At 50.3% G+C, this 27514-nt stretch overlaps 1 protein-coding gene across 1 annotated transcript; it reads right to left on the reverse strand.

Annotated features, from left to right (window-relative positions):
* Nucleotides 1-2808: 2808 nt before the first annotated feature.
* On the reverse strand, nt 2809-27514 carry LOC116510168 (cytochrome P450 2G1-like). Its single transcript, XM_032219662.1, has 9 exons — nt 27303-27514; nt 13230-13392; nt 12446-12595; nt 10880-11040; nt 9387-9563; nt 7452-7593; nt 6933-7120; nt 3481-3622; nt 2809-3157 (listed from the first exon to the last, which is right to left on the reverse strand). The coding sequence occupies exons 1-9, from the start codon at nt 27480-27482 to the stop codon at nt 2976-2978; spliced, it is 1485 nt and encodes a 494-aa protein (XP_032075553.1). The 5' UTR covers nt 27483-27514; the 3' UTR covers nt 2809-2975.

Here is a 27514-nt window from a genome sequence, read left to right on the forward strand (position 1 = left end):
GCTATAATTTTGCACCAGTGAGGCTAAAACCAATTTTGTTGCATTTATTTTGTACAATGACTATCCTGCCATTCCTCAAGCTGTGCTCCAAACCAGAGTTTTGAACCACCTGTCGACACCTGAGGTAACTGGATCTCCCCAACAGGTGCCCGGTGGAGAGCTTTGAAATGCTATACAACCAACATTCCTCTGGCTGATGGTCTCGTCAAACAGAAACTCAAGAGGTGAAGCAACAGATGGCAGCATGCCCGTGGGCATTGGACAGGGTTTTTCTCCCTTGTTGCCTTAGTTGCTGTTGTGTTTCTGTTTGTTGAGCCCCGTCTGTGGCTGCAGGAGAGGAGGAGGAGGGCAGTGCTAGCAGTGATGGTGAAGCTATAGCACATGTGCCGCACATGGTACACGGAGCCCTCTCTGCGGGCACACGAGCCATTGCCCACCACGTTTGCCTCCCGCCGGCCAGCTGGTTTTTGGGTTTATCCTGCAGGCCAATACCCTTCTCTTCACCTTTCTGCAGCCCGTGCCTTCTCAGATCTTCGGAGATTCCCCCGACCCTAGCACTGTTTTGAAAAGGGAGGATTTTCCCCCTCGCAGAAACCTCCCTTCTCAAAACATCGCTGGGGGTGGGGGATAGAGAGGCTTTAAAGATTTATCTTTTGGTTGTTTTTTTTATAGCAGATTTTTAAAATTATTTTTTCCCTTCTACAACACCTTACAGTCATTACATCAACATTGTTATGTTATCATACCTGTACATGTATATAATATTTCACTTCTATATTTACACACTTTATACAGTGTTCTATATATATATTTATATATATATTGTTTTTTGGCTTAATCAATTTTATTCTTGTTTTGCAGCCATTTGTACCAATTGTTCCAAATTTCATAATATTCCGACTCTTCTTTATCTTTTAATTTCAGGGTTAATTTGTCCATCTCTGCACAATCCAAAGTTTTTTTTATTACTAATTCGTCTGAGGGAGTATTATTTTGTTTCCAGCATTGGGCAAATGCTATTCTAGCTGTAGTTAGCAGATGTGTTAATACGTACTTAATTTTCTTTGTATATTTCCCTTTGATTATTCCCAGTAGAAAGATTTCAGGTTTGTATTTTATCTGTTCTCCTGTAATTTCTTGCACCCATTTCCAAATTTTTGTCCAATATTTTTGCCTTTCCGGGCAGGTCCACCATATGTGATAATAAGTCCCTTGTACTTTTTTACACTTCCAGCAGGTCGGCTTCATGTTTGGGTACATTTTAGCCAATCTTGTTCGTGATAAATGCCAACGATAAAACATTTTGTATATATTTTCTTTAAGTCCTGTTGATCGTGTTAGTTTATAATTTGTGTTCCAAATTCTTTCCCAATCCACAAAACATCACGGGGGGGGGGGGAAGGGAGGCTTTTAAGATTTATCTTTTGATTGTTTTTTTTTTAAACTAACCGAGTGAATGGAGGTGAGTTGATGGTTGAATGCAGTGGGGACGACTCTGTAACTAAATTATGCGCCTGGTGTGAAGGCAGCCTGGGAGCTGTGGGTTGGCAAAGGTGTTGTTGCTTTGGGGGTTCCCTCATTTCTGGGTGAGCTGCTTTCCCTTCGGCTGACTCTGGGCTGCAACCCATCAGCAGATGTTCCAGATCTTGGCCAGTCCACCTGGATCCACTGGTTCTGCTCAGAGAGTTGCTCCAGCTCAGCTGGCACTGGCGCCTGTTCTGGAGTTAGCCCAAGGAGTCTGGCTCAAATAGCAGATTCAATGCACACCAGTGCTGCTTGGTAGCCATTCTTCTCCAACCCTGTAAGGCGGGGGCAATGCAGGCCAGTTGTTCTACTGGCCCAAGAAACAGGGGCGAAAGATCCCTGGTCTTTCGTCCAGCCCTTCCCGCACCCCACAAAACTCACGGCCTGAGCGAGAGGGAGCCCACAAAGAGGGGGCATCCATGCCACCTGTAAATAGACACGCTGAATGTCACATTCGGGCAGTGGTGGGGATTCGAATTTTTTTACTACTGGTTCTGTGGGTGTGGCTTGGTGGGCGTGGTGGGGTAACGTTACTGCAAAATCCCCATTTCCTCCCGATCAGCTGGGACTCAGGAGGCAGAGAATATATGGGGTGGGGCCATTCAGAGATGGTATATGTCACCCTTTATTAACATACTTTCCCTTTCTTTCCTATCTAACGTCTAATCATGTCACCTACCTAAAAAAAAAGTGATAAGCAAAGAGAGAGAGAGAAAAGGAGAAGCAAATCAAAACAACAAAAAAGAGAGAAATCATCCATCCATCCATCCATCCATCCATCGTCTCTTGCCTGCTCCAATACTTTTTATTGCTATCAGTGGTGGGATTCAAATTTTTTTACTACAGGTTCTGTGGGCGTGGCTTGTTGGGCTTGGCAGAGGAAGGATACTGCAAAATCCCTATTTCCTCCCAATCAGCTGGGATTCAGGAGGCAGAGAATAGATGCGGGCGGGGCCAGCCAGAGGTATTATTTACCGGTTCTCCGAATGACTCAAAATTTTCATTACCGGTTCTCCAGAACTGGTCAGAATCTGCTGAATACCACCTCTACATTCAGGGCCATCTGGTCTGGGACAAGCTGGGGGCCGAGGGGATTTCGTGGCTTTTTATGGTAACATGCTGAGCAGATGACCATTTCTCTGGCTTTCACTCTCTCTTACATCTTTTGCTTTGCTCTCTTGAAGCACTACCATGTAGGCCACCTAGATTTACCCCAGTGATTGTGCTAGGGCACAATAACAACCAGGAAAGAAGCCCTCACACACACACAAACACAGACACAAGTTCAGGTCACCTGCATCCCCGCAAAGCTTTATATTTTCAAGGCAAACACCTGGAAGAAGAATATTTTCCCAACCCCTCAGAGATCCTGGCCCCGTACATCCCCCCCCCGAAGGTCCAGCTGGTGCAAAAGCACAGGAGCCCAGAGGAGAGCGCACTTGCCCACCCGCTTAGCGGGGGACAACCGAGAGCTCGTACAGAGGCGGGATGGTGGCAAAGCCAAACTCCTGGGGTGTCAGGTTGATGTCCTTGGGTTCCACCACGGGCTTCAGCTGGAACCGCTGCAGGATGGTGGTGAAGAAGAGGAAGAGCTCCATCCGGGCCAGGGCTTCCCCCAGGCAGATGCGCTTCCCTGTGAGGAGAGGCCGGGAGAAGCAGTTTAGAGCAGGGGTCTCCAACCTTGGCAACTTTAAGCCTGGAGGACTTCAACGCCCAGAATTCCCAGTCAGCTTTGCAACTTTAAGCCTGGAGGACAATTAATCTGGGCTCCTGAGTTGCCAGTGGGGGCAAAGGGGCATCCAGCTTGTGCAAGAAATGCCGAGGCAGCTCCTAATGCCAGCTTGGCATGGAAACCGGAAAAGCAAGCTGTAAAAGGAAAAATGAGAAGGGCAGCCTAGATGCCTGTCCCGGGAGGGTGTGTGTTGTGGGGAAAAGAGGGGCTCGGTGTGGCTGTACCTGCGGAGAAGGGGAAGAAGGCGTCGTTCCTTTTCAGCCGCCCCTTCTCATCCAGGAAGTTCTCCGGGTGGAACCCTTCGGGGCTTTTAAACTTGGTGCCATCGTGCAAGACAGTGGTGAGCAGGGGATAGATTTCTGTGCCCTGAGGAAGAGAAGGGGCAGCGGTTCATTCGGCCAGGGGGCACAAGATGCCCGAGCGATCTGGGGAAGGCGGCCAAGAGACAATCTCCTTGTATGCAGTGATGGAGCAGGGAGTCCTGGTTTGAACAGTTGCTGATTACCTGGGTTTTTCTACCCTTCTGTCCTGCCAATCCTTTCGACACCCTACCCCCATTGCACCTGGCCGGCTGGGTGGGCATAGAGGGGGTACTGCAGTGGTGGGATTCAAAATATTTTACTACCAGTTCTGTTGGCGTGTCTTGGTGGGCGTGGCAGTGGAAAGATTCTAGAAAATCTCCCGTCCCTCCCCACTCCAGGGGAAGGATACTGTAAAATCCCCATTCCCTCTCCACTCCAGGGGAAGGATGCTGTAAAATCTCCATTCCCTCCCCACTCCAGGGGAAGGATACTGTAAAATCCCCATTCCCTCCCCACTCCAGGGGAAGGATACTGTAAAATCCCCATTCCCTCTCCACTCCAGGGGAAGGATGCTGTAAAATCGCCATTCCCTCCCCACTCCAGGGGAAGGATACTGTAAAATCCCCATTCCCTCTCCACTCCAGGGGAAGGATGCTGTAAAATCTCCATTCCCTCCCCACTCCAGGGGAAGGATACTGTAAAATCGCCATTCCCTCCCCACTCCAGGGGAAGGATGCTGTAAAATCCCCATTCCCTCCCCACTCCAGGGGAAGGATGCTGTAAAATCGCCATTCCCTCCCCACTCCAGGGGAAGGATACTGTAAAATCCCCATTCCCTCTCCACTCCAGGGGAAGGATACTGCAAAATCTCCATTCCCTCCCCACTCCAGGGGAAGGATACTGCAAAATCCCCATTCCCTCCCCACTCCAGGGGAAGGATACTGCAAAATCTCCATTCCCTCCCCACTCCAGGGGAAGGATACTGTAAAATCCCCATTCCCTCTCCACTCCAGGGGAAGGATACTGCAAAATCTCCATTCCCTCCCCACTCCAGGGGAAGGATACTGTAAAATCCGCATTCCCTCTCCACTCCAGGGGAAGGATACTGCAAAATCCCCATTCCCTCCCCACTCCAGGGGAAGGATACTGTAAAATCCGCATTCCCTCTCCACTCCAGGGGAAGGATACTGCAAAATCTCCATTCCCTCCCCACTCCAGGGGAAGGATACTGTAAAATCCGCATTCCCTCTCCACTCCAGGGGAAGGATACTGCAAAATCCCCATTCCCTCCCCACTCCAGGGGAAGGATACTGTAAAATCCGCATTCCCTCTCCACTCCAGGGGAAGGATACTGCAAAATCTCCATTCCCTCCCCACTCCAGGGGAAGGATACTGTAAAATCCCCATTCCCTCTCCACTCCAGGGGAAGGATGCTGTAAAATCTCCATTCCCTCCCCACTCCAGGGGAAGGATACTGTAAAATCGCCATTCCCTCCCCACTCCAGGGGAAGGATGCTGTAAAATCCCCATTCCCTCCCCACTCCAGGGGAAGGATGCTGTAAAATCGCCATTCCCTCCCCACTCCAGGGGAAGGATACTGTAAAATCCCCATTCCCTCTCCACTCCAGGGGAAGGATACTGCAAAATCTCCATTCCCTCCCCACTCCAGGGGAAGGATACTGCAAAATCCCCATTCCCTCCCCACTCCAGGGGAAGGATACTGCAAAATCTCCATTCCCTCCCCACTCCAGGGGAAGGATACTGTAAAATCCCCATTCCCTCTCCACTCCAGGGGAAGGATACTGCAAAATCTCCATTCCCTCCCCACTCCAGGGGAAGGATACTGTAAAATCCGCATTCCCTCTCCACTCCAGGGGAAGGATACTGCAAAATCCCCATTCCCTCCCCACTCCAGGGGAAGGATACTGTAAAATCCGCATTCCCTCTCCACTCCAGGGGAAGGATACTGCAAAATCTCCATTCCCTCCCCACTCCAGGGGAAGGATACTGTAAAATCCGCATTCCCTCTCCACTCCAGGGGAAGGATACTGCAAAATCCCCATTCCCTCCCCACTCCAGGGGAAGGATACTGTAAAATCCGCATTCCCTCTCCACTCCAGGGGAAGGATACTGCAAAATCTCCATTCCCTCCCCACTCCAGGGGAAGGATACTGCAAAATCCCCATTCCCTCCCCACTCCAGGGGAAGGATACTGTAAAATCCCCATTCCCTCTCCACTCCAGGGGAAGGATACTGCAAAATCCCCATTCCCTCCCCACTCCAGGGGAAGGATACTGCAAAATCTCCATTCCCTCCCCACTCCAGGGGAAGGATACTGTAAAATCCCCATTCCCTCTCCACTCCAGGGGAAGGATACTGCAAAATCTCCATTCCCTCCCCACTCCAGGCGAAGGATGCTGTAAAATCCCCATTCCCTCCCCACTCCAGGGGAAGGATACTGCAAAATCCCCATTCCCTCCCCACTCCAGGAGAAGGATACTGCAAAATCTCCATTCCCTCCCCACTCCAGGGGAAGGATGCTGTAAAATCCCCATTCCCTCCCCACTCCAGGGGAAGGATACTGCAAAATCCCCATTCCCTCCCCACTCCAGGGGAAGGATACTGTAAAATCCCCATTCCCTCTCCACTCCAGGGGAAGGATACTGCAAAATCTCCATTCCCTCCCCACTCCAGGCGAAGGATGCTGTAAAATCCCCATTCCCTCCCCACTCCAGGGGAAGGATACTGTAAAATCCCCACTCCAGGGGAAGGATAATGTAAAATCCCCATTCCCTCCCCACTCCAGGGGAAGGATGCTGCAAAATCCCCATTCCCTCCCCACTCCAGGGAAAGGATACTGTAAAATCCCCACTCCAGGGGAAGGATAATGTAAAATCCCCATTCCCTCCCCACTCCAGGGGAAGGATACTGCCAAATCCCCATTCCCTCCCCACTCCAGGGGAAGGATACTGTAAAATCCCCATTCCCTCCCCACTCCAGGGGAAGGATACTGTAAAATCCCCATTCCCTCCCCACTCCAGGGGAAGGATATTGCAAAATCCCTATTCCCTCCCGATTAGCTGGGACTCGGGAGGCAGAGAATTGATGGGGGCGAGGCCAGCCAGAGGAGGTATTTATCGTTTCTCCAAACTACTCAAAATTTCCGCTACCCAGAACCTGCTGAATACCATCTCTGGGGTACTGCCTCTGGGCCATTAGCACTCTCCAGCCAGGGCTCCTGCCTCCTGGCCAGCCCTCCACGGCCCCTTGATCTCTCTGCCCCGATCCTGCTGGGCATCCCAGCCAGCACCCAGGGTGGCAACATGCCAGCCCCATGCCCCTTTGGCCAGTCTCCCTTTCCCCAAGGCTCTGACCTTCGGAATGAGGTAGCCTCTGAATTCCGTGTCGCGGGTGACCGAGTGGGGCACATTCATGGGGATGAGGTCGCTGAACCGTTGCACCTCGTGGATCACTGCATCCACGTAAGGCATCTGGCTCCGATCCTCAATGTTGGGTATCCGGTTCTGGCCAATCACGTGGTCGATTTCTTCCTGCATCTTTGCTGGCAAAAAGTGGCCTTAACTTAGTGGCTTCAACTGCACTCTCTCTAACGTGCCTGGATCAGCAGCTGGGGGACCAAAGAACTGGACAAGAGGGGTCTCCACCTGTTGAGGAGGCTGTTCTCAAGGGCTGTGGGGCTGGCATCCCCCCCTTCACCCCATGGCAGGGGAGGCTTCTGGTCTGACCTCCTCTCAGGCTGAATCCAGGCCATTGTGCATCTCACAGCAACTTTTCACTGGCCTATCAATCCCGGTGGCACTTGGGGGCGGGGAGGGATGTTTCATGGCCTAGAGACATGTGCTGCAGTGGGGCTGAATCACCCCCCCAAATACCTTGCACTTCAGGGTACTTCATCAGCAACAGAAATCCGTATCGCAGGGTGGAGCTGACGGTCTCCGTCCCAGCAAAAAACAGGTTCAAGGTGGTCAACTCCAGGTTCTTCTGGTTGAATTCACTGTCCGGGTTGTCCTTCTCCTGAACCCAAGTGGAACCCAAGCATGTGAGAAGTTCTGGAGGTGGGGGCTGAAAGGAGGCTTTCCAGCTGGATTGCGGGGTGCATACCAGGTGAGACAAGCTCTGATTGGAGGCGGACTAAGTGCTGGTTTCCCCAAAACAGAAATGGTCCCTTGGTCCTAGCGAGTGGTTGGACTGGCCAAAGGATTCCCAGAGGACAGGCTGTCTCCACTGCTTCTTTCCTGCTTCACCTGCCTCCATACCCATCTCTACCCTCTGCAGGAAAGGAGCCGCAAAGGCTGGGGGTTGTGGCTAGTGGCCAGTGGAGCTGGCAGCAGATTCAGACAATGAGGAGGTTGGGGAGGCACATGGGCCAGTCCTGGAGTCTGGGGAAGGCTCTGACGAGGGCTCTGTGTTGGAGGAAGAGAGGAGGCCAGGGCCATATGCCAGTTATCATCTGTCTTCAGAGTCAGACATCAGTGAGGCAGAAGAACAGCAGGAGCCTGTTCCCAGTGTGCGCATGCTCAGAGATGCCAGACGAAGAGAACAGCTAAGGAACAAGGGTCAACTTGGGGGTAAGGCCACAGGTAGAGGGTGAATGGCCCCTCCCAGAGGAAATAAAAGAGGAGTGAAAGGGGAGTGGAGTTTGCAGGAGACAATTAGTTGGCTTAATTGGTTCGTGACTCTCCGAGACTCCTTGCCAAGTTCTGCAGCTATTGGCCTGTCAGCTCTCCAAGCCAGATAAGGTCTGTGACTGTAAATCCTCCCTTGAAAGACTTTGCTGGATGTGAATGAGCAGAATTCACAAGCAATTAATAAAAGGGGTTTTGTATCGGAGGGTGTCTTATTTTCATGGAAACAAGGTACAAGGAGTTTGCTTCATGCTCTCGGAAAGCCTCGGTTGGAACACTGGACATCCCGAGGTTACTCTTGGAAAAAGGGAGGAAAAGTGGCTTGGACCCTGGTGCATCTGCAGAGACCGTGGCCTGGTGGGCCTGGTGGGCTTCTGGACACCATATGTGTCCCCTCGCTTTCCCTTTGGCTGGATTGGAAATTCTTTTTACGGGATCTGTCTGAGAAGCTCAAATCTCCCAGCCTCCCTGTCCTTTGCTTAGGAAGTATTGTGACCCGGCAGGAGCTGTTGGAGCTGCCGCCAGACTCTGACAGTGAGGGGTCTTATGAGTCGGCCCTAGAGGAGGTGGAGGACCCTGGACAGGGTTCCGACTCCGAGCAGGGTGAGGAGAGACTGGTTGGCCACCAGGTGGCGTCTGAGTCTTGGATCAGTGGGGAGGAGACAAGAGTGAGTGATCCAGAAAACACCTGTAAGTTGTTCCGGGATGCAAGCTGTCGAAGGGCTACTCGGCATCAAGAACAACGGCATAATTACAAGATGTGATTACGCTCAGCTGATGCTCATTAAGATCCTCTCCTGATTATAAAAGAGACTGCTTGTGCCACGCCCTTCTGCAGAAGTCAACGTTCAAGTTAAGGACTAACAAGAAACAAACTTGGCAGGCTGGATTGCTGCCAGAGTTTGTTTGCATTGCTCCCAGGTTTTGTAGGACTTGCTGCCGGAGTGCTTATCTCTTTGTTTATGTGGCTTGCAGCCAACGAGAGTCTGGACTGATTAAAAGAAACCTTCTTATTTACGTTGGTTTCGGCGTTCGTTCCTGGACGGAGAAGGGGGTTCAGAACAGGAAGGGACAGCGTGCTCCTACCCCCGGGGCATCATTTGCCCTGTGGCAAAGCCCCCTGTGCCCACCCACAGCCTTGTAGCTGGGAAAATCATCCTTGGTTCCCTCTCTGCCTCCTACCTTCTCCATCTGGATGAGAAAACTGTCGATGAAATCCCGGGGAAAGTTGGGGTCCAGGGTCTCCTTGTTCTTCTTCACCCTCCTGGCAATGAAGAGCCTCATGTCTTCCAGGATGTCGTAGATCTTGGTGTGGGGCCCTGGGAAGTATTTCAGGATGTTGGCGTACATATCGTAGAACTGCAGGAAACGAGAGGAAAAGGATATGTCAGAAAAGGGCCCATTCCAGACGGTGGATCAGGGTCAGAGGTGGGTTCCTACCAGTTCGCACCTATTCGGTAGAACCAGTTCGTCAAATCTACCGAACCGGTTAGAAGAGGTTCCACCAGTGGACCCGGAAAGCAGGCCACATCTACAGAAGAGGTTCCAAAAATTTTTGAAACCCACCACTGGTCCTTCGATATGATTATTCTACACTATCATTGCTCCTATTTATAAAACTCAGTGCCTCTGTGAAAGGTAAGGATGACTACTGCGTTTGTGGTGCAATCAGAACATTCCATGTGTTGAAGTTGTTTTAACGCAAACCAAAGATGCCTTTTAAAAAACAAGTTTACATCATATTCTTATGCATGCCAGTGCTGTGTGTGAGGTAATTTAAGGTGGTTCTGGCAAGTGTCGTCGGCATCTTCATATCCGGTCACATGGGTGGCAAGCCACTCCCATCCGGTCACATGGGTGGCAAGCCACTCCCACAAAGGAGGCCACACCCACAGAGTAGGTTCGAACAATTTTTGAAACCCACCACTGATCAGGGGTGAAATCCAGCAGGTTCTGACAGGTTCTGGAGAACCGGTAGCTGAAAGTCCCGTATCCATTGTATTTATTACATTTAACAAACATATATTTAAATTCAGATCTTTCATTATTTGCTTATTCAATTTATAATCCTTCATTTTTCAATTATTCAATATTTTGATATGTTATTTTTATATCCATCATCCATCACCCGTCATATGTAAGTTTGTTAAATGTAACAAATCTTATCAAAAGGTATGTTAACTAAGAGAGGGTGATTGGTATAAAAATAACATTTTGAAATATTGAATAGCTAAACAATGAAAGATTATAATTCAATATAAAGGTGTGTATTATTACTAGTATCATATGTTCGTTTAAATGAAACAAATATGAGTAGTGCTATTTTTTGAGGGGTATGAAGTGTATGATACACTCGTACCACACTATTCACACACTGATACAGTATGTTTGTAAAAAAATAAAAAACGTAGGGGGAAAAAAGAATAAATCAGCAGATGCATTTGCAGGATAAAGCTGATATGAGGGGAACTTAAATAATCTTGCAGATTTTTTTCTTTCAAGGGCCCTTTTCTCCCTCCCGGCTGCCCCGTGTATCTTGGACCCGAGTTCTAATCCTCCCAAAACACAGCAGCTGCCTAGCATCTTCAGATAGTGCCAGCTTGTCTGAGGGAGGAGCAGTCTCGGATTCTGCCATTTGGCTGGAGGGAGGCGAGGAGGAGCTGTGGTGTAGCTACCTGAGACCAGCTGTCGCTTATCTGCCGAAAGGAGTCGTTCATCATCTTCATGAGAGCCAGAAATTCCTTGTCTTTGTAATCGAAGCGATTGCCGAAGACGATCGAACAGATGACGTTGGACACGCAACAGCTGAGCAAGAAGACGGGGCTGAAGGGCTTCCCTGATCCAGAGGGAGAAAGAAAGAAAGAAAGAAAGGAAGGAAGGAAGGAAGGAAGGAAGGAAGGAAGGAAGGAACGAGGGTCAACGTGTTGTAGGAACCGCTTAGGCCAAAGAGATAAACAATTTTGGGAGGGATGTAAGGTGGGTCCTTTCTTCCCTTGTACGTAATTATTTGGAGAGGAAGGGATGCCTGATGCTGCTGTGGCCCACCAGTAGCCACTGGAATTGGCAGCAGATGCAGACAATGAGGAGGTTGGGGAGGAACCTGGGCCAGTCCTGGAGTCTGGGGAAGGCTCTGATGAGGGCTCTGTGTTGGAGGCAGAGAGGGGGCCAGGGCCATATGCCAGTTATCAGCTGCCTTCAGAATCAGGCATCAGTGAGGTGGACAAACAGCTGGAGCCTGTTCCCAGTGTGCGCATGCGCAGAGTTGCCAGACGAAGGGAACAGCTCAAGAACAGGGGTTGACTTGGCAGTAAGGCCATGGCTGGATGATGAATGGCCCCTCCCAGAGGGAATGAAAGAGGAGCGAAAGGGGAGTGGAGTTTGCAGGAGACAATTAGTTCGCTTAATTGGTTCGTGACTCTCCAAGACTCCTTGCCAAGTTTTGCAGATATCCTGCAAAACAGATAAGGTCTGTGACTGTAAATCCTCCCTTGAAAGACTTTGCTGGATGTGAATGAGCAGAATTCACAGTCAATTAATAAAAGGGTTTTTTGTCGTGACAAGGAGTTGGCTTCATGCTCTTGGGAAGCCTCGGTCAGAACAGATGCCTCTTTACGTCAACAAAGAAAGAAACCATATTCCGTGATGCTCTTTTTCAGCCCAAGCATCTCCTGGGCCAGAAGCCTTCTAGTCCGAGCCCCTGCTCAAGGTCTCCCTGCCTCTCAGGTCCCCTCAGGCCCTGTGATTCTACGTTTATGTTCTGGACATCTGACCTCAATGTTGCTATAATGGGGTTGGACCAGTGGTGGGATTCAGCCAGTTCGCACCTAGTCGGGAGAACCAGTTGGTAACTTTCTAAGCAGTTCGGAGAACCGGTTGTTGGAGGAAATCTCATTTTGGTTTTTCCCACTTTACAGGGCTAATCCTGTAAGGAAGGCAGGAAGGAAACATTCCGGTGTTGTTTCTAGCCTAATCTTTATTGTCCTGCTTACAGAAACTGCCTCTCTGGTTAACCCTTATGACATTGTAACAACTAAGGCGAAGTGCCCATCGACCTGAGTGACATTGACTTGGCCACGCCCACATGATCACATGACCACCAAGCCCCGCCTGCCCAGCTGGTCATTAGGGCAGAGAACTGGTTGGTAAATTATTTGAATCCCACCACTGGGTTGGAAACTCAGTTGGTCGGTCCATAGACCTTTCAAACTGTCCCCTACCACCCTCCCCCTCCCCAGCCTCACCTTGGGTCTTCTGAAATTCCTCCAGCAGGACCTGGGCCTCCTCTTGAATCCGCTCCTCGATGGATTTCTTCCCCATTCCAAAATTCCTCAGGATGGTCAGGGAGAAACGGCGCAGCTGCTTCCAGCGATCCCCCTCGGAAAAGACAACCCCTGGGAACCAGTGGTGGGATTCAAATTTTTTTTACTACCGGTTCTGTGGGCGTGGCTTGGTGGGCGTGGCTTGACTTGGTGGGCGTGACAAATGAAGGATACTGCAAAATCTGCATTCCCTCCCCACTCCAGGGAAAGGATACTGCAAAATCCGCATTCCCTCCCCACTCCAGGGGAAGGATACTGCAAAATCCCCATTCCCTCCCCACTCCAGGGGAAGGATACTGCAAAATCCCCATTCCCTCCCCACTACAGGGGAAGGATACTGCAAAATCCGCATTCCCTCCCCACTCCAGGGGAAGGATACTGCAAAATCCCCATTCCCTCCCCACTACAGGGGAAGGATACAGCACAATCCCCATTCCCTCCCCACTCCAGGGGAAGGATACTGCAAAATCCCCATTCCCTCCCCACTCCAGGGGAATGATACTGCAAAATCCCCATTCCCTCCCCACTCCAGGGGAAGGATACTGCAAAATCCCCATTCCCTCCCCACTACAGGGGAAGGATACTGCAAAATCCCCATTCCCTCCCCACTCCAGGGGAAGGATACTGCAAAATCCCCATTCCCTCCCCACTCCAGGGGAATGATACTGCAAAATCTGCTCTTGCCCCACAAGTCTGGGGCCCTCACCATAATCCTGGAAGAACCTCTGCACAGTAGGCATGGTTTTCCTCCCGGAGAATTCTTCCGCCTTGTCAATCAGGGCCTCCTTCACTGCTTCGTAGCCACACAAGACCACAATCGGTCGGTTTCCAAAGTAGATCGTGAAGACGGGGCCGTATTTTTCCCTCAGCTGCACAGGGACCAAAAGGAGAGATGGAAATACAGGCAGTCCAATGGTGGGTACCGGTAGCTGCTGGGAGCAGTAGCCACCATACCAGAACGGTGTTTTGTTGGGCCCACCTGCTCGCCTGTGTTCCTTACCTGTATTTAAGCCAACCGGGCCATTTGCGCATGCAAGCGCACTGTACGGCCCCTGCGTGACCTCCGCCGAGCAGGTGGAGCGTCGCAGGGCAGTGGGTGAGCATGCGTGCGCAGCGTATGTACCTGAGGTGAACGGCTGGCCCCGTCGCAGCATACCTGTTGCGACGGGATCCAGAACCCACCAAGGAGGCAGTCCTCGACTTGCAACCACAATTGAGTCCAACATTTATTTGTTGTTAAATGAGACATTTGTTAAGTGAGTTTTGGCCTCTTTTACGATTTTTCTTGCCACCGTTGTTAAGTAAATCACTGCAATTGTTAGTAACCCGGTTCTTAAGTGAATCTGGCTTCCCCACTGACTTTGCTTGTCAGATCACAAAAGAGGATCACAGCAGCGGTGAAATTCATTTTTTTTACTACTGGTTCTGTGGGCGTGGCTTAGTGGGTGTGGTGTGGCTTGGTGAGCATGGCTTGGTGGGCGTGGCAGGGGAAGGATACTGCAAAATTCCCATTCCCACCCCACTCTGGGGCCAGTCAGAGGTGGTATTTGCCAGTTCTCCGAACTACTCAAAATTTCCGCTACCGGTTCTCCGGAACCTGTCAGAACCTGCTGGATTTCACCCCTGGACCACGGGACCCAGAGACATTGCAACCATCCAAAATACGAGACTGCTGCCGACAGTCTGAATTTTGATCACGTGATCATGGGGATGATGCAAAGATCGTAACTGTGAAAAACAGTCGTAAGTCACATTTTCTAGTACTGTTGTAATTTTGAATGGTCACTAACAAAGTGTGTAAGTCAAGGACAACCTACACTCCGATCCCACTCTCCAGAGTTAGATGGCCCCGTGCATGGTTTTACTTCAGGTGAAGATGGGTGGCCATGTACACCTTCTCTGAGGGGAGGGAAGCAGCCATGGCTGAAATCCTTCCCAGAGAGAAAATGGGCCACAGCAGAGGTGGGATTCAGCAGGTTCTGACCAGTTCTGGAGAACCGGTAGCGGAAATTTTGAGTATTTTGGAGAACCAGTAAATACTACCTCTGGCTGGCCTCGCCCCCATCTATTCTCTGCCTCCTGAATCCCAGCTGATTGGGAGGAAATGGGGATTTTACAGTACCCTTCCCTTGTCATGCCCACCAAGCCACACCACACCCAACAAGCCACGCCCACAGAACCGGTAGTAAAAACATTTGAAGGGAGACAAAGAGAAGGGGAAAGGGTGGGAAGGGGAAGAAGAAGAATAGGAGTAGGGGTAAGGGAAGAAGGAAGGGGAAGGAGAGGAGGAAGAAAGAAAGTAGAGAAGGGAGGGAGGGAGAAAAGAAAGGGAAAACAAGGGGGTGTTACAACAGGAGGAAGGAATGGTAAATAAAGCAACCCGAACTGTATATTATAACCTATTAAATGAAATAATAAATGGATAAGAAAGACAAATGTAAAGAAGAATAACAATCATGTGAATGTATACTTACAATGGTATATAAGAGAATAAAAAATAAATAAAAAATTGGCAAAATAATAATAATTGGCCCCGCCCCCATCTATTCTCTCTGCTTCCCGAGTCTCAGCTGAGCAGAAGGAAACGGGGATTTTGCAGTATCCTCCCGCTGCCATGCCCACCAATCCACACCAACCAAGCCACACCCACCAAGCCATGCCCACTAAGCCACGCCCACCAAGCCATGCCCACAGAACCGGTAGTAAAACTTTTTGAATCCCACCACTGGGCTACGAGGTGCTTCTTTCATCTGCCCCGCCCTGCAGGGTTCCTCTTTCCCCAGATGGATCACCAACCTGCCTCAGTAGGGAGCTGCATCACCCAGCTTTGGCGGATCGACTGATTGTCTTGATTCCTGGAGCCTCCCCATCTCAAATTCACCAATGGGTGTAACCACGAAAAGCCAAACCAGGTCAGCCTGAGGATGAACACGGCTAGAGAACTGAGTGGGTTCCCAGGGCTGCAGGCCAGACGAAGGAGAAGGCGGCCCCTTTGTGCCTTTGTGAGGAGACTCAGAGGCGCCCTTGCCAGAGGCCGACCCTCTCAGGCTCCCCGTGCGGAAACCTGGAAGGGTTGGAATTGTTACGTTCTAAGTTCCCTGGCTGGTCCGTTCCTTTGGCGGGAACTACAGCTGGCTTCTGATTTTGTTTTTCATTTTTTTTAATTTTTAATTCTCTTATATACCATTCTAAGTATACATTCACATAATTGTTATTTTTCTTTACATTTGTCATTCTTATACATTTAATAGGTTATAATATACAGTTTGGGTTGCTTTATTTACCGTCCCTTGTTGTGACACCATCTTATTTTCCCTTTCTTTTCTTTCTCCCTCCCTCCCTTCTCTACTTCCTTCCATCCTCCTCTCCTTCCCCTTCCTTCTTCCCTTACCTACTCCTACTCTTCCTCATCCCCTTCCTACCCTCTTTCCTTCTCTTTCTCTCCCTCCCATCCTCCTCTCCTTCCCCTTCCTTCTTCCCTTACCTCTCCTACTTCCACTCTTCCTCATCCCCTTCCTACTCTCTCCTTCTCATTCTCTCACTTCCAACCTCCTCTCCTTCTCCTTCCTTCTTCCCTTCCCTTTCTCCTACTCCTACTCTTCCTCGTCCCCTTCCTACCCTCTCTCCTTTTCTTTCTCTCCCTTCCATCCTCCTCTCCTTCTCCTTCCTTCTTCCCTTCCCTTTCTCCTACTCCTACTCTTCCTCGTCCCCTTCCTACCCTCTCTCCTTTTCTTTCTCTCCCTTCCATCCTCCTCTCCTTCTCCTTCCTTCCTCCCTTCCCTTTCTCCTACTCCTACTCTTCCTCGTCCCCTTCCTACCCTCTCTCCTTTTCTTTCTCTCCCTTCCATCCTCCTCTCCTTCTCCTTCCTTCTTCCCTTCCCTTTCTCCTACTCCTACTCTTCCTCGTCCCCTTCCTACCCTCTCTCCTTTTCTTTCTCTCCCTTCCATCCTCCTCTCCTTCTCCCTCCTTCTTCCCTTCCCTTTCTCCTACTCCTACTCTTCCTCGTCCCCTTCCTACCCTCTCTCCTTTTCTTTCTCTCCTTTCCATCCTCCTCTCCTTCTCCTTCCTTCTTCCCTTCCCTTTCTCCTACTCCTACTCTTCCTCGTCCCCTTCCTACCCTCTCTCCTTTTCTTTCTCTCCCTTCCATCCCCCTCTCCTTCTCCTTCCTTCTTCCCTTCCCTTTCTCCTACTCCTACTCTTCCTCGTCCCCTTCCTACCCTCTCTCCTTTTCTTTCTCTCCCTTCCATCCTCCTCTCCTTCTCCTTCCTTCTTCCCTTCCCTTTCTCCTACTCCTACTCTTCCTCGTCCCCTTCCTACCCTCTCTCCTTTTCTTTCTCTCCCTTCCATCCTCCTCTCCTTCTCCTTCCTTCTTCCCTTCCCTTTCTCCTACTCCTACTCTTCCTCGTCCCCTTCCTACCCTCTCTCCTTTTCTTCTCTCCTTTCCATCCTCCTCTCCTTCTCCTTCCTTCTTCCCTTCCCTTTCTCCTACTCCTACTCTTCCTCGTCCCCTTCCTACCCTCTCTCCTTTTCTTTCTCTCCCTTCCATCCCCCTCTCCTTCTCCTTCCTTCTTCCCTTCCCTTTCTCCTACTCCTACTCTTCCTCGTCCCCTTCCTACCCTCTCTCCTTTTCTTTCTCTCCCTTCCATCCTCCTCTCCTTCTCCTTCCTTCTTCCCTTCCCTTTCTCCTACTCCTACTCTTCCTCGTCCCCTTCCTACCCTCTCTCCTTTTCTTTCTCTCCCTTCCATCCTCCTCTCCTTCTCCTTCCTTCTTCCCTTCCCTTTCTCCTACTCCTACTCTTCCTCGTCCCCTTCCTACCCTCTCTCCTTTTCTTTCTCTCCCTTCCATCCTCCTCTCCTTCTCCTTCCTTCTTCCCTTCCCTTTCTCCTACTCCTACTCTTCCTCGTCCCCTTCCTACCCTCTCTCCTTTTCTTTCTCTCCCTTCCATCCTCCTCTCCTTCTCCTTCCTTCTTCCCTTCCCTTTCTCCTACTCCTACTCTTCCTCGTCCCCTTCCTACCCTCTCTCCTTTTCTTTCTCTCCCTTCCATCCTCCTCTCCTTCTCCTTCCTCCTTCCCTTCCCTTTCTCCTACTCCTACTCTTCCTCGTCCCCTTCCTACCCTCTCTCCTTTTCTTTCTCTCCCTTCCATCCTCCTCTCCTTCTCCTTCCTTCTTCCCTTCCCTTTCTCCTACTCCTACTCTTCCTCGTCCCCTTCCTACCCTCTCTCCTTTTCTTTCTCTCCTTTCCATCCTCCTCTCCTTCTCCTTCCTTCTTCCCTTCCCTTTCTCCTACTCCTACTCTTCCTCGTCCCCTTCCTACCCTCTCTCCTTTTCTTTCTCTCCCTTCCATCCTCCTCTCCTTCTCCTTCCTTCTTCCCTTCCCTTTCTCCTACTCCTACTCTTCCTCGTCCCCTTCCTACCCTCTCTCCTTTTCTTTCTCTCCCTTCCATCCTCCTCTCCTTCTCCCTCCTTCTTCCCTTCCCTTTCTCCTACTCCTACTCTTCCTCGTCCCCTTCCTACCCTCTCTCCTTTTCTTTCTCTCCTTCCATCCTCCTCTCCTTCTCCTTCCTTCTTCCCTTCCCTTTCTCCTACTCCTACTCTTCCTCGTCCCCTTCCTACCCTCTCTCCTTTTCTTTCTCTCCCTTCCATCCCCCTCTCCTTCTCCTTCCTTCTTCCCTTCCCTTTCTCCTACTCCTACTCTTCCTCGTCCCCTTCCTACCCTCTCTCCTTTTCTTTCTCTCCCTTCCATCCTCCTCTCCTTCTCCTTCCTTCTTCCCTTCCCTTTCTCCTACTCCTACTCTTCCTCGTCCCCTTCCTACCCTCTCTCCTTTTCTTTCTCTCCCTTCCATCCTCCTCTCCTTCTCCTTCCTTCTTCCCTTCCCTTTCTCCTACTTCCTACTCTTCCTCGTCCCCTTCCTACCCTCTCTCCTTTTCTTTCTCTCCCTTCCATCCTCCCCTCCTTCTCCTTCCTTCTTCCCTTCCCTTTCTCCTACTCCTACTCTTCCTCGTCCCCTTCCTACCCTCTCTCCTTTTCTTTCTCTCCCTTCCATCCTCCCCTCCTCCCCTTCCTTCTTCCCTTACCTTTCTCCTACTCCTACTCTTCCTCATCCCCTTCCTACCCTCTCTCCTTTTCTTTCTCTCTCTTCCTTCCTCCTCTCCTTCCCCTTCCTTCTTCCCTTCCCTTTCTCCTACTCCTACTCTTCCTCGTCCCCTTCCTACCCTCTCTCCTTTTCTTTCTCTCCCTTCCATCCTCCTCTCCTTCTCCTTCCTTCTTCCCTTCCCTTTCTCCTACTCCTACTCTTCCTGGTCCCCTTCCTACCCTCTCTCCTTTTCTTTCTCTCCCTTCCATCCTCCCCTCCTTCTCCTTCCTTCTTCCCTTCCCTTTCTCCTACTCCTACTCTTCCTGGTCCCCTTCCTACCCTCTCTCCTTTTCTTTCTCTCCCTTCCATCCTCCTCTCCTTCTCCTTCCTTCTTCCCTTCCCTTTCTCCTACTCCTACTCTTCCTCGTCCCCTTCCTACCCTCTCTCCTTTTCTTTCTCTCCCTTCCATCCTCCTCTCCTTCTCCCTCCTTCTTCCCTTCCCTTTCTCCTACTCCTACTCTTCCTCGTCCCCTTCCTACCCTCTCTCCTTTTCTTTCTCTCCTTTCCATCCTCCTCTCCTTCTCCTTCCTTCTTCCCTTCCCTTTCTCCTACTCCTACTCTTCCTCGTCCCCTTCCTACCCTCTCTCCTTTTCTTTCTCTCCCTTCCATCCTCCCTCCTTCTCCTTCCTTCTTCCCTTCCCTTTCTCCTACTCCTACTCTTCCTCGTCCCCTTCCTACCCTCTCTCCTTTTCTTTCTCTCCCTTCCATCCTCCTCTCCTTCTCCCTCCTTCTTCCCTTCCCTTTCTCCTACTCCTACTCTTCCTCGTCCCCTTCCTACCCTCTCTCCTTTTCTTTCTCTCCTTTCCATCCTCCTCTCCTTCTCCTTCCTTCTTCCCTTCCCTTTCTCCTACTCCTACTCTTCCTCGTCCCCTTCCTACCCTCTCTCCTTTTCTTTCTCTCCCTTCCATCCCCCTCTCCTTCTCCTTCCTTCTTCCCTTCCCTTTCTCCTACTCCTACTCTTCCTCGTCCCCTTCCTACCCTCTCTCCTTTTCTTTCTCTCCCTTCCATCCTCCTCTCCTTCTCCTTCCTTCTTCCCTTCCCTTTCTCCTACTCCTACTCTTCCTCGTCCCCTTCCTACCCTCTCTCCTTTTCTTTCTCTCCCTTCCATCCTCCTCTCCTTCTCCTTCCTTCTTCCCTTCCCTTTCTCCTACTCCTACTCTTCCTCGTCCCCTTCCTACCCTCTCTCCTTTCTTTCTCTCCTTTCCATCCTCCTCTCCTTCTCCTTCCTTCTTCCCTTCCCTTTCTCCTACTCCTACTCTTCCTCGTCCCCTTCCTACCCTCTCTCCTTTTCTTTCTCTCCCTTCCATCCCCCTCTCCTTCTCCTTCCTTCTTCCCTTCCCTTTCTCCTACTCCTACTCTTCCTCGTCCCCTTCCTACCCTCTCTCCTTTTCTTTCTCTCCCTTCCATCCTCCTCTCCTTCTCCTTCCTTCTTCCCTTCCCTTTCTCCTACTCCTACTCTTCCTTGTCCCCTTCCTACCCTCTCTCCTTTTCTTTCTCTCCCTTCCATCCTCCTCTCCTTCTCCTTCCTTCTTCCCTTCCCTTTCTCCTACTCCTACTCTTCCTCGTCCCCTTCCTACCCTCTCTCCTTTTCTTTCTCTCCCTTCCATCCTCCCCTCCTTCTCCTTCCTTCTTCCCTTCCCTTTCTCCTACTCCTACTCTTCCTCGTCCCCTTCCTACCCTCTCTCCTTTTCTTTCTCTCCCTTCCATCCTCCTCTCCTTCTCCTCCTTCTTCCCTTCCCTTTCTCCTACTCCTACTCTTCCTCGTCCCCTTCCTACCCTCTCTCCTTTTCTTTCTCTCCTTTCCATCCTCCTCTCCTTCTCCTTCCTTCTTCCCTTCCCTTTCTCCTACTCCTACTCTTCCTCGTCCCCTTCCTACCCTCTCTCCTTTTCTTTCTCTCCCTTCCATCCCCCTCTCCTTCTCCTTCCTTCTTCCCTTCCCTTTCTCCTACTCCTACTCTTCCTCGTCCCCTTCCTACCCTCTCTCCTTTTCTTTCTCTCCCTTCCATCCTCCTCTCCTTCTCCTTCCTTCTTCCCTTCCCTTTCTCCTACTCCTACTCTTCCTCGTCCCCTTCCTACCCTCTCTCCTTTTCTTTCTCTCCCTTCCATCCTCCTCTCCTTCTCCTTCCTTCTTCCCTTCCCTTTCTCCTACTCCTACTCTTCCTCGTCCCCTTCCTACCCTCTCTCCTTTTCTTTCTCTCCCTTCCATCCTCCCCTCCTTCTCCTTCCTTCTTCCCCTCCCTTTCTCCTACTCCTACTCTTCCTCGTCCCCTTCCTACCCTCTCTCCTTTTCTTTCTCTCCCTTCCATCCTCCCCTCCTTCCCCTTCCTTCTTCCCTTCCCTTTCTCCTACTCCTACTCTTCCTCGTCCCCTTCCTACCCTCTCTCCTTTTCTTTCTCTCCCTTCCATCCTCCTCTCCTTCTCCCTCCTTCTTCCCTTCCCTTTCTCCTACTCCTACTCTTCCTCGTCCCCTTCCTACCCTCTCTCCTTTTCTTTCTCTCCTTTCCATCCTCCTCTCCTTCTCCTTCCTTCTTCCCTTCCCTTTCTCCTACTCCTACTCTTCCTCGTCCCCTTCCTACCCTCTCTCCTTTTCTTTCTCTCCCTTCCATCCTCCTCTCCTTCTCCTTCCTTCTTCCCTTCCCTTTCTCCTACTCCTACTCTTCCTCGTCCCCTTCCTACCCTCTCTCCTTTTCTTTCTCTCCCTTCCATCCTCCTCTCCTTCTCCTTCCTTCTTCCCTTCCCTTTCTCCTACTCCTACTCTTCCTCGTCCCCTTCCTACCCTCTCTCCTTTTCTTTCTCTCCCTTCCATCCTCCTCTCCTTCTCCTTCCTTCTTCCCTTCCCTTTCTCCTACTCCTACTCTTCCTCGTCCCCTTCCTACCCTCTCTCCTTTTCTTTCTCTCCCTTCCATCCTCCTCTCCTTCTCCTTCCTTCTTCCCTTCCCTTTCTCCTACTCCTACTCTTCCTCGTCCCCTTCCTACCCTCTCTCCTTTTCTTTCTCTCCCTTCCATCCTCCTCTCCTTCTCCTTCCTTCTTCCCTTCCCTTTCTCCTACTCCTACTCTTCCTCGTCCCCTTCCTACCCTCTCTCCTTTTCTTTCTCTCCCTTCCATCCCCCTCTCCTTCTCCTTCCTTCTTCCCTTCCCTTTCTCCTACTCCTACTCTTCCTCGTCCCCTTCCTACCCTCTCTCCTTTTCTTTCTCTCCCTTCCATCCTCCTCTCCTTCTCCTTCCTTCTTCCCTTCCCTTTCTCCTACTCCTACTCTTCCTCGTCCCCTTCCTACCCTCTCTCCTTTTCTTTCTCTCCCTTCCATCCTCCTCTCCTTCTCCTTCCTTCTTCCCTTCCCTTTCTCCTACTCCTACTCTTCCTCGGTCCCCTTCCTACCCTCTCTCCTTTTCTTTCTCTCCCTTCCATCCTCCCCTCCTTCTCCTTCCTTCTTCCCTTCCCTTTCTCCTACTCCTACTCTTCCTCGTCCCCTTCCTACCCTCTCTCCTTTTCTTTCTCTCCCTTCCATCCTCCCCTCCTTCCCCTTCCTTCTTCCCTTCCCTTTCTCCTACTCCTACTCTTCCTCATCCCCTTCCTACCCTCTCTCCTTTTCTTTCTCTCTCTTCCTTCCTCCTCTCCTTCCCCTTCCTTCTTCCCTTCCCTTTCTCCTACTCCTACTCTTCCTCGTCCCCTTCCTACCCTCTCTCCTTTCTTTCTCTCCCTTCCATCCTCCTCTCCTTCTCCTTCCTTCTTCCCTTCCCTTTCTCCTACTCCTACTCTTCCTGGTCCCCTTCCTACCCTCTCTCCTTTTCTTTCTCTCCCTTCCATCCTCCCCTCCTTCGCCTTCCTTCTTCCCTTCCCTTTCTCCTACTCCTACTCTTCCTGGTCCCCTTCCTACCCTCTCTCCTTTTCTTTCTCTCTCTTCCTTCCTCCTCTCCTTCCCCTTCCTTCTTCCCTTCCCTTTCTCCTACTCCTACTCTTCCTCGTCCCCTTCCTACCCTCTCTCCTTTTCTTTCTCTCCCTTCCATCCTCCTCTCCTTCTCCTTCCTTCTTCCCTTCCCTTTCTCCTACTCCTACTCTTCCTCGTCCCCTTCCTACCCTCTCTCCTTTTCTTTCTCTCCCTTCCATCCTCCCCTCCTTCTCCTTCCTTCTTCCCTTCCCTTTCTCCTACTCCTACTCTTCCTGGTCCCCTTCCTACCCTCTCTCCTTTTCTTTCTCTCTCTTCCTTCCTCCTCTCCTTCCCCTTCCTTTTTCCCTTCCCTTTCTCCTACTCCTACTCTTCCTCATCCCCTTCCTACCCTCTCTCCTTTTCTTTCTCTCCCTTCCATCCCCCTCTCCTTCCCCTTCCTTCTTCCCTTCCCTTTCTCCTACTCCTACTCTTCCTCGTCCCCTTCCTACCTTCTCTCCTTTTCTTTCTCTCCCTTCCATCCTCCCCTCCTTCCCCTTCCTTCTTCCCTTACCTTTCTCCTACTCCTACTCTTCCTCATCCCCTTCCTACCCTCTCTCCTTTTCTTTCTCTCTCTTCCTTCCTCCTCTCCTTCCCCTTCCTTCTTCCCTTCCCTTTCTCCTACTCCTACTCTTCCTCGTCCCCTTCCTACCCTCTCTCCTTTTCTTTCTCTCCTTTCCATCCTCCTCTCCTTCTCCTTCCTTCTTCCCTTCCCTTTCTCCTACTCCTACTCTTCCTCGTCCCCTTCCTACCCTCTCTCCTTTTCTTTCTCTCCCTTCCATCCCCCTCTCCTTCTCCTTCCTTCCTTCTTCCCTTCCCTTTCTCCTACTCCTACTCTTCCTCGTCCCCTTCCTACCCTCTCTCCTTTTCTTTCTCTCCCTTCCATCCTCCTCTCCTTCTCCTTCCTTCTTCCCTTCCCTTTCTCCTACTCCTACTCTTCCTCGTCCCCTTCCTACCCTCTCTCCTTTTCTTTCTCTCCCTTCCATCCTCCTCTCCTTCTCCTTCCTTCTTCCCTTCCCTTTCTCCTACTCCTACTCTTCCTGGTCCCATTCCTACCCTCTCTCCTTTTCTTTCTCTCCCTTCCATCCTCCCCTCCTTCTCCTTCCTTCTTCCCTTCCCTTTCTCCTACTCCTACTCTTCCTCGTCCCCTTCCTACCCTCTCTCCTTTTCTTTCTCTCCCTTCCATCCTCCCCTCCTTCCCCTTCCTTCTTCCCTTACCTTTCTCCTACTCCTACTCTTCCTCATCCCCTTCCTACCCTCTCTCCTTTTCTTTCTCTCTCTTCCTTCCTCCTCTCCTTCCCCTTCCTTCTTCCCTTCCCTTTCTCCTACTCCTACTCTTCCTGGTCCCCTTCCTACCCTCTCTCCTTCTCTTTCTCTCCCTTCAAAATTTTTTACTACTGGTTCTGTGGGGGTGGCTTGTGGGCATCGCTTGGTGAACTAAGCTGGCTTCTGATTGGCTGGCTGCCTGATAGCCGACTATAAAAGGAGCTGTCATGGAAAAATCCGACAGGGCCTCTGTCACTGGATTACTAGTAATCCTTGGAACATAACCAGAGGTCCTCTGCTGTGAAAACCGGCCTCCACTGCTGTTTGAAGGGCAACAATGAGGGGGCACTTCACTTTTGTCCTGGACTGACCCGAGAGTCATTCAGCTCAGAGGTGATTTACACAGAACTTTGGAGTCCAGTTCTTGGAACAGGAACATAAATATTGGTCATTTATTGAATAAACATTTCTTTATTTATCATGTTGTATAACACACTGTGTATACCTTAGTGACTAGTCCAAAGAAAAATTGCACAATGCCCCGAAGTCGCCCCAAAGCAGGGGAAAGACACACACACACACACACACAGAAACACACTTCCAAAGTATTGGAAACAAAGCTTCCAAAATTCTAGAAATGGGCTCTAGGGGATCTTTTGACAATGGTGGCAGCATTTGTATCCTTCAGGTGCGTAGTTTAGGAAAGGAGATATTTGCATTTCCTGATGCTTCATCATTAATATTCCAGGCACTAGACTAATTAAAAAAGGCTGAGCCCCTTTGGAGCCTCTCGAAAGAATGGAGGCCTTTGAACTCTGGTGCTGGAGAAGATTCCCTGAGTCCCTTGGACTGCAAAGCGATCCAACCCGTCAGTCCTAGAGGAGATCAACCCTGACTGCTCTTTAGAAGGTCCTAAATCCTGAAGAGGAAACTCAAGTACTTTGGCCACCTGATGAGAAGGAAGGAGAAGAGCCTCATGCTGGGAAAGATGGAGGGCAAAAGAAGAAGAAGGGGACGACAGAGAAGGAGGTGGCTGGATGGAGTCACCGAAGCAGCAGGCATGAGCTTAAATGGACTCCAGAGGATGGTAGAAGACAGGAAGGCCTGGAGGAACGTTGTCCTTAGGGTCGCAATGGGTCGGACACGGCTTCGCAACTAACAACAAGACTAATTAAAAATGGGTGATAGTGGAGGTGGCTACTCAGGTTATAGAATTGCTTATAGAAGAGCCAAGGTGGCGCAGTGGTTAAATGCAGCACTGCAGGCTACTGCTAGATCAGCAGGTCAGCGGTTCAAATCTCACCGGCTCAGGGTTGACTCAGCCTTCCATCCTTCCGAGGTGGGTAAAATGAGGACCCAGATTGTTGGGGGCAATATGCTGACTCTCTGTAAACCGCTTAGAGAGGGCTGAAAGCCCTATGAAGCGGTATATAAGTCTACTGCTATGAAGCGGTATATAAGTCTACTGCTATTGCTCCCCAAAACAACCTTGTGTGCCATGTTTTGGGGGGCTGCTGGACAGGCTTCCCTCTGCCAGCCGAATAGTCTTGACAACGTTCCCCAAGGAAAGCAAACCCTTTCCCCAGCCCCATCAGACTTCTTGAGAACGGCTTTAGCCTAGAAAAGTGTTCTCTAATCTTGGTTTGTGTGGTTCCCGGCGAAAACACTCAATCGGCTTGATCAGAAGGCAATTCCGCCAATGCTTAGATGGGACATCCAAGGAATAGACATAGATGGAGACTTAAGAGAGGGATGGGGGAGAGAAGTAAAAAAAAAAAAAGCATAGCAAGTGAAGTATCGAAGCGGGCAAGGGACGATGGGTAAATGATTCTTTTTTCTTTCTTTCTTCTTGTTTTGTTTTTCCTTCTACCCCTCTTCATTTAAAGCAGTGTTTCTCAACCGTGGCGACGTTAAGTCCTGTGGACTTCAATTCCCAGATTCTGGGAGTTGAAGTCCACAGGATTAAAGTCACCAAGGTTGAGAAACATTGATATAAAGCATAGGAACTAAAGTATGAAGCAGGCAAGAGATTATGGATGGATGATTCCTCTTTTTGATTCTTGATTTGAACTGTCTTCTCCTATATCTCCCTCTCCATTCCTCTTCTCTCTCTCTCTCTCTCTCTCTCTCTCTCTCTCTCTCTCCCTCCCTCCCTCCCTCCCTCTCTCTCTCTCTCTCTCTCTCTCTCTCTCGGCAGGTGACACAATTAGAACTTAGAGAGGAAAGAAATAAAAAGATTTCTAATAGAGAGTGATATGATTAAAAGCTCTCCAAAGAATAGAGGACTTTGAACTCTGGTGCTGGAGAAGACTCCCGCGAGTCCCTTGGACTGCAAGGCTATCCAACCGGTCAGTCCACCCATGGATGGATGATTCCGCTTTTTGATTCTTGATTTGAACTGTCTTCTCCTATATCTCCCTCTCCAGTCCTCTTTTCTCTCCCCCCCCCCTTCTCTCTCTTTGTAGGCAGGTGACACAATTAGAAGTTAGACAGGAAAGGAAGAAAAAGATTTCTAATAGAGGGTGATATGATTTAAAGCTAGAGTAAATAAAGGGAATATCAACATTTCTTTTTGATAAAATGAAAGTCGTCATGAGAAATAGGTGGAATACTTGAATAACGATAGACTGTAAGCAAATACAGATGTGTATTGTTATGGGAATTTCATAAATTGACTGGATGTATAATAATGTTTAATTTAATTAGTTTTGTTTGTACTGGAATATATGGTGCCCAGCAGAGGTGGGCTGCTCCCAATTTGGCCAAACCAGTAGTGAATTGAATTGAATTGAATTGAATTGATTTTATTTGTAGGCCGCCCTTTTCCCTGAGGGGACTCAGGGCGGCTCACAGAAACCAGGGAGAGGGGAATACAAAACAATACAATACTAAAACAACAACACATAATAAAATAATACACAACATGCATACAACATTCGGGCGGGGCAATGGTCCTTATCCCCAGGCCTGACGGTGGTGGTGCGGGAGGCTCCACCCACCTGCCCGGACACTTCTGTGCATGCGCGTGTGAATCGGTAGAACCAGGATTTGCAACCCACCTGACATCCAGCTGCCACACTGCTCACGCATTAATTTGACATTTTTATAAAATACAATAAAATAACATATTTTTAAAAAAGGCAATTCCGCCAAATTTGAGATACGATGGCCAAGGGGGAAACTCCTTTCCCAGTCTTCACGTAGGTGTGAGTGCCTAAATGGAAGCCAAAGAAGAAAAGAAAGACCAATCCAGATTGGATCTCGGAAGAAGATTCATGGAAGCTACAGGAAGATGGTGCTGGAAAGAGACAGCTGGGAGCGTTTGGGATCGTGGAGAAGGAAGACCCCGGGTGCTGGCTGAGGAGACCCAAGAAGGAGACCTGGGCCAGATGCGAGTGGACCTGGGGAGAACGTCTCTGGGGGCTTTCCCTGGGCAAGAGTGGGGGACTTACCTTGAGGAGGGACGGCAAGGTTTCGGATGCCTTAATCTGCAGGAAATTCCCAATCAGGGGCAGAGGAGTGGGTCCCGGAGGCAGTCGGCCCCTGGCAGAGGACTTCCTCCAGAGGAAGAGCAGGGCGAGGCAGGAGAGGTAGGCGACCAAGAAGAGGGAGACTGTGCTTGTCAGCTCCATGGTGTCAGCCTCTGCCCAGGCTCAGTGGGGTT

Source organism: Thamnophis elegans, chromosome 1 (assembly GCF_009769535.1).
Source record: "Thamnophis elegans isolate rThaEle1 chromosome 1, rThaEle1.pri, whole genome shotgun sequence".
NCBI classification, from domain to species: domain Eukaryota; kingdom Metazoa; phylum Chordata; class Lepidosauria; order Squamata; family Colubridae; genus Thamnophis; species Thamnophis elegans.